The 6,572-nt window shown below is 41.8% G+C and overlaps 1 protein-coding gene across 1 annotated transcript; it reads right to left on the bottom strand.

The window, feature by feature from the left end:
- Window positions 1–5,159: 5,159 nt before the first annotated feature.
- Window positions 5,160–6,165, bottom strand: LOC112636343 (40S ribosomal protein SA-like). The gene has a single exon (XM_025404971.1). It carries the CDS (start codon window positions 6,108–6,110, stop codon window positions 5,250–5,252), a length of 861 nt encoding a protein of 286 aa, XP_025260756.1. The 5' UTR covers window positions 6,111–6,165; the 3' UTR covers window positions 5,160–5,249.
- Window positions 6,166–6,572: the final 407 nt, after the last annotated feature.

The raw sequence follows: 6,572 nt of genomic DNA, 5'->3' as shown, positions 1-6,572 counted from the left end.
ATCACAAAATATCTAACATGTAACTAATGATATGGATAAAGGACAGGAAAATGCATAGATTCAGTAATTCCTAGTGTCCATCTCTCCCTCACTAGTAAGCTTGCTGAGAGAGTGTGGAGTCTAAGAATATAGAGAAAAGTGCTGAAGAAATTGGTCTACAGACTTTATTTCTGCAAATAAATAATTTAAAAAACTATTACTTCTATAGAAAATCCATTCTTCTTTCTGGTTTATCTTTCTTATTTAATATTGAAATCAGATCAATTTTTAGTATGAAGGTCATATGTGCCTTACGTTGCCCTGTCTTCATTAGTTCTACTGTGTAAATGACATATGAATGAGAGTGCCTTTAAACCTCAGATGTGTACTTGAAGTGGTGATCTTGTTTGTTTTTTTAATCACAAGCTCTAAAAATTGTGTAAACACTTTCCTATAGTTTCCAATTGTACTAAAGTGTAGAGCCTCGATTGTGTTAAAATTACCTTCCAGTTCACTTGATTTCAGTTTGTGTATTGACCATCATGGCTAGTGGTTGGAGATGCTTAGATAAAAAAGCATTGCCTTTCCAGCTGTCTTTCGAGAGGCTGGTGAGTAAAGGATGGTTGCCATATGACGTGATAAGAAATGAGATAGGAAGGTGTAGAGGAAAGGAGGAAAGCACAGAAAACTGGAACCTACTAACACTTTCCAGGATGAAACTTGAACAGATGACCCAGAATCCAGAGTGATGGATTTTCTCATGGTCAGCACCTTAAACAGCCATTACCTCTAGTAAAGTTAGATGCACAGATTGATTGAGTTTACTTACATAAATTTATCTATCATTTCCATGATTTTTCCTTTTTTGGATAGTAAAGAAGAGAAGGAAGACTGTTTTCATTGGTTTGTATGATGATGACTCATGAATAGCTGACATCACATTATGAATGAACAGTACTGGCATATTTGCATGACAACCTGTGTGTTTATGTGCAGTGCATATTGATTTAAAATTAGTCTACATTTGTGGCTTTGTAGTGCTGCTGTTGTGGTCTTTTTGCTCCTTAGCTCAGCTAGGTCCAAGTTATTGTCACCCAACCAGGAAGAATTAGGCAGGTGTACATGGGAGAGTGAGTGGTGTAGAATTTATTAAGGAAAAGGGAAGCTCTCAACAAAGAGGGGAAGCAGGGTTAGGGGGTGTTTCCCCTACCCAAAGGTGGGAAAGTCCACCATGTGGCTGGGTCCAAGGCCCTTTATAGATTCAGAATGTGAATTGAGTGCTGATTGGTTTGTGAGTATGCACAAAAGGTTAAAGCAAAGACACCACACAAAGCCGGGCATGACCGTGTAGAAAAACCATTTTTCTACACTGTCATGTAGGTATTTGTGAAATAGGTGAAGGGTGGGGACAAATCAGAGAAAAGCACACCAAACAGGAAGACAAGTTCTCAATCTGATCCGAGGATTTAACTTCTGGCTTGGCTTTCAGGTTTTAAACTGTCTTTGGGTTGGAGGTTGGGTTTCACCGGGGACCTGCTCCTATCTGCCTAGGCATTTGGCTGCCTCCTGCCACTCTCACTTTTCCCCCTCTGAAGAGATACATCTAACTGCCATTAGAGTAGGGACAAAAACATATCTTAACTGTTTCCTACAGACGGGAGGCACTGTTTTGGGAAAACAGCAGTCGATCTCTCTCAGAGGCCTATCTAAGAGTCCCCAGTAAAAAAGAGCCATTGTTTGAGGCTCTGGTTGCATGACTGTTTGGAGTTTGATGGTCTAAAGGTGAGAAAAGACAAACCAGGTTATTAGAAGACATTTATCAAAAGGAAACAAGGGGGCAAGCCAAGCATAGGGCTTGACTTTGGTTAACTCCCTTGGTCTTATTTCCCCAAAGAAACCTCTGGGTTGTGAGCACCTTACCTGGAAGGATTGTCAGAATAATTGGCCAGAACAAGAATATTGATCCAGATTTTTACATTACCCATCCCTTTTGTTTCTTCTGAACTGCAGCCGGAGATCACTGGTTGGTTCACAGAAATAAGCAAGGTTAGTTTAAAATGTAGGCAAAAACTTAAAAACAAGTAATGAAACTAGAATTTAATTACAAGTATATAAGTTTTGAAACATAATTTTTCTCCCTCCAGTGCTCATTTTTATTAAAAAAAAAAAACAACCCTCAAATACCTATGAGTTGGGTAAATTATTCTCATCTTGCAGTCCCAAGATAGCATGGGGCTGCTGGGCCTATTAGAAAGTGACATTCCTTACTCACCACAGGTGAGGAACCCTGTACAGGGACTGTGTTGATAAGATATGAAGCCAGTTTTCCCAAAGGGTTTTTATTGGCTCTGCAAGTCAAGCTTGATTCCTTAAAGGGAAGCACACTCTTATAGTCAAAGTCTTGGTAAAACAACCAGTTTCTTCAATTGTGTCCTGTTGCGAAAGAAAATAGATTTTTATTGCACTGATGCAAATAACTACATTGCCATAAGTTAAGAATACTCACAAATATTTTCCAAATTCTGGAGGAATCAGGCAGAGAGAAACAAATATGCTCCAAATTTTATTCACAGGATTAAACCTTACTCAATTGTTAAAAGCTATAGATAGCTCAAAAATGTTTCCTTGGCTCTGAGAAACAAAACAAAGATCAGCAGTGTTTTAAGCAAAAAGTTAAAAAAGATTACTTCAATATTTTGTTAGTTTAGTCCACTCAGTTAACTCTTATTCTGCTTGATATTCATAAGCATTTCAGCTCTCCAAGAGTACTGTACATTTTTCCTTTGTTCCAGTGTCTTAATCTCCAAAGATATCAGAAACCTGTGTTTAAGAGCACCTGTCAAAGTTCTATAGCTCATTATAAACCAACTTTTGAAAAGAATCAAAGCAAGACAACAATTGTCTATGAATGACAAAATAATCAGGGTAATTATAGTCAAAAACATGATTAACAAAGAAGACTTTTACCCTTTTGCTGGTATGTCCAGCTTCTGGGTTCCCTTCCCCCAAGCTCAGTTTTAAGCCAAGCAGTTTAAGGTGTGGAGAAAGTAACTTTTCCCAATTTGGAGGATGCATCAAAGGAGAGGGTCCTGTGGTATGGAGACACAATTACCCATCTGCAAAGAGATGACAGAGGAGGAGAAGGATAAAGAAGGCTTTTGTTTGTTTTTTTAAAAGAAGTCTCAGTGATTCAGGAGGCATTCGAGACAGAAGTACACACTGAAGATGATTGGTTACCCATCTAGAAAGAGGAGAATAAGGCATCCCTAGTCCTTTTCTCTTTCCAGTGAATATCCAGGGTACATGAGGGACAGAAAGAAGAGGCATCCCACTTTCTTTCTTCCATCCTTATATCTCTGAGTCCCAGCGACCTTGAGAGGATGCTACCCATGGGTGCCAGTGCGGCTTTCACCTATGTTAACAGGAGGCCTAGAGGGCGGGAATTATCTGCATTTACCACATGCTGCCTTTCCTTCATGCTGTCAGTAACCTTTGAGTTCCTCAGACTTCATTTATGCCTTGGATGCTAGCATGACCTCTATCCATGAAATGGGGAATGCTAATTGGCAGGAATCAGTTATGTTTACCTGCACCATGCCCCTTGACTTCTGTTGTCTGCCTCTGGATCTCTCAATCCAGTTTTTCTTACTAGGGCTTCAACTGAAAGCTTGGAATTGAGTTTGGGACAAGAAGGTGCCTCAGGGGGGTTCATGGGCTCATTAAGTTCCAGGTTGCCCTTGCCAGACTGCAGCCAGCAGCTGGCAGAGTCACTCCTCCACTGCTTCCTTATCATAAGTCAAATGCTAAGGTAAAGCTGTGGAGCTGGGTCCTCCTCAAACAAGGGAGAGAAAAGGGCATCCCATGAATTGGGGTCCTGGCCTAGTAAAATGCCTTTCAAAAAGAAAAAACCTCTCACATAGAAAAGCTCCCTGTATTTGCAGGGCTCTGTTAACTCCTGACATCGTGGAGAAAAGAAAAAAAAAAAACAGCTTAAGTGCAGGGTGGAGAAGGTTCCTGGCGGGGGGGGGCAACCTCTTGCTCTATGCAAATGGGTTCCCTCAACAGGGGAAAGTCTCTTATCACTGTACCCTCCTTGCCTCTAAGAACAGACGGAAAGCACTTTGTTCTGAACTGCATATCTGATGGCTGGGCCAAATGCTCATTCTACTTAGTAATATCTTTACAATTTGCAGCAACATGTAAAAGAAGAAATTGATGCCATGAAAGCCTTGAAGAAAAGAAGAAAAATGTGATAGAAAAGACTGGATTGGAACAAGGCTGACATTCCCAACCCCCAAGAGCTGTGTGGGTCGGCGGGTGTCAGGGTTCTCTCCAGCATCCTGCCTTCTGTAGCTGCATCATTCATTCTTAATTGGCTCAGCAGAGGTTTGGTGTTTTATCTGCCTTCAGAAAAATATCTGAGGACAAGAAGGCTTGGAAACAAAAGTGAAAGAGGATTTGGGTCTACATTTACTCACCCTCGAGGTATTCCCATACAGGCCACCAAAATGTTATGGTCTTTCTGTTCTTTAGCTTAGCTAGGTCCAAGTTCTTGTCTCACAACCAGGAAGAATTAAGTGCACAGACATTGAAGAGTGTGTGGGGCAGAAATTTATCAACTGAGAGAAAAGCTGTCAGCAAAGAGGGGACACAGTGGGGTGGTTCCCCTATTCAAAGGTGGGAAAGTCCCTGATGTGCTTGGATCCGGGGCCTTTTATGGACTCAGAATGTGGAGTGTATGCTGATTGGTTGTGAGTATGCAGAAAAGGTTAAAGCAAATAAACCACTCAAAGGTGGGCATGTCAGTGTAGAAAAACCAAATAGGAAAAGGTAGATATATGTAAAATAGGTGAAGGGAGGGGACCAATCAGAGGAAAGTGCACCAAAAGGAAAGACAAGTTCTCAGTCGGTCTGAGGATTTAACCTGTAGCTTGGCTTTCAGTCTTTAAACTGTCTTTGGCTTGGAGGGGGGCTTTCACTGAGGACCTGCCCCTATCTGCCTAGGCATTTGGCTGTCTCCTGCTACTCTTGCTGCTTTTTCATGACTTCTGTGAAGAATCAAACATTTTAGTTCATCTACTTCCAATTATTAAATAACCATGTTATTTTGCTCCTCTATTACCAAGTGGAAATGGTTTTTCACAAAACAAACCAGTATCCTAAATGTCTTTTATTTTTTTTAGAAAATGATGTTTATTTTCCATCAACCATTTTTCCATGTTGCTTAAGAGCCCGTGCAAGAACAGCTTAAGACCATTCAGTGGTTGCTCCTACCCATTCAGTGGCCTGAGCAGTGGGAGTGCAGACCAGTCTTCCATGGCAGGCTGAGCACTCCAGTCTTCAGTAGGGAACTGCTGAATAGGCACAGAGGGCACCTGTACACCTTCAGACCAGTCTGCAACCTCAGGCTGAGTAGCAGTGAACTCAGGAGCTGGAGCAGTCCATTCACCCTGAAATTCCTCCTTGGTCACTGCCTTTTCAGTAGCAGCCTGCTCTTCTTTTTCAATCTCTTCAGAATCTCTGTAGAAGTAGAGATCAGGCATGACCTCCCACGGGTGTTCACAGGAAATGGTGCCACACATGCGCAGAACTTCCCGAGCCAGCATCCATATCAAACCCACTGAGTGAGCTCCCTTGTTGTTGCATGGGATGGCAATGTCCACATAGCGCAGAGGAGAATCTGTGTTACACAGAGCAATGGTAGATAGGTTAACATAAGATGCCTTCATGAGAGGCTGGTGGTCAGCCCTGGGGTCAGTAACCACAAGAAGCCATGGCTCCCGGAAGGCTGCCTGGATCTGGTTAGTGAAGGTTCCAGGAGTGAAGTGGCCAGCAATTGGAGTGGCTCCAGTGGCAGCAGCAAACTTCAGCACGGCCCTCTGGCCAGTATTCCTGGAGGATATAACACTGACATCAGCAGGGTTTTCAGTGACAACAATGGCACGAGCCGCCAGCAGAAGGTTCTCCCAGGTCCTCTTCAGATTTATGATGTAGATGCCATCACTTTTCCTTTTATAGATGTACTGTTCCATCTGGAAGTCAAGATTGGTGCCACCTAAGTGGGTTCCTGCTGCAAGGAACTTAAGGACATCCTCCTCCTTCATTTGCAGGACATCAAGGGCTCCGGACATTGTGAAAGTTTCCCTTTAAGTTACAATGGGAATCCAGAACAATGCCGTATGGACGCCTGTGTAGGTAGCGCGGAAAGCCCTAAATTTCTTACTGGAGCAATTATCTGGAAGGGCAGAGTTAGGTAAAATTAAGTGGCTAGAATAAATTAGGACAAACTGACCCCAAATTAGAATTTTAATTCTGATTTGCCCATTTCCAGAGATAAGCATCCTATGTGCTAAAGACAGATAAAGAAAGCATAGGTTTTGATAAAGTCAAGAATGGGGCCTAGTTAAATACATAAAATGTTGCTCAACTTCATACACAATAATGTTAAATAATCCTAAAATGCTGTTTCTGGCCTATCATATTGACAACATTTGAAACAGTGTAAACTCATGCATTTCTTTAAACAAAATATTTTCTATTACCCTTGACTGAAGGAAATCTAGAAACAAGGCTGCTTGTTAAAATAGCTGACT

The sequence above is a fragment of the Theropithecus gelada genome, chromosome 12 (genome assembly GCF_003255815.1).
Source record: "Theropithecus gelada isolate Dixy chromosome 12, Tgel_1.0, whole genome shotgun sequence".
NCBI classification, from domain to species: domain Eukaryota; kingdom Metazoa; phylum Chordata; class Mammalia; order Primates; family Cercopithecidae; genus Theropithecus; species Theropithecus gelada.
The sequence above is the reverse complement of the archived record's forward strand: the minus strand, read 5'-3'. Positions and strand labels throughout refer to the sequence as shown.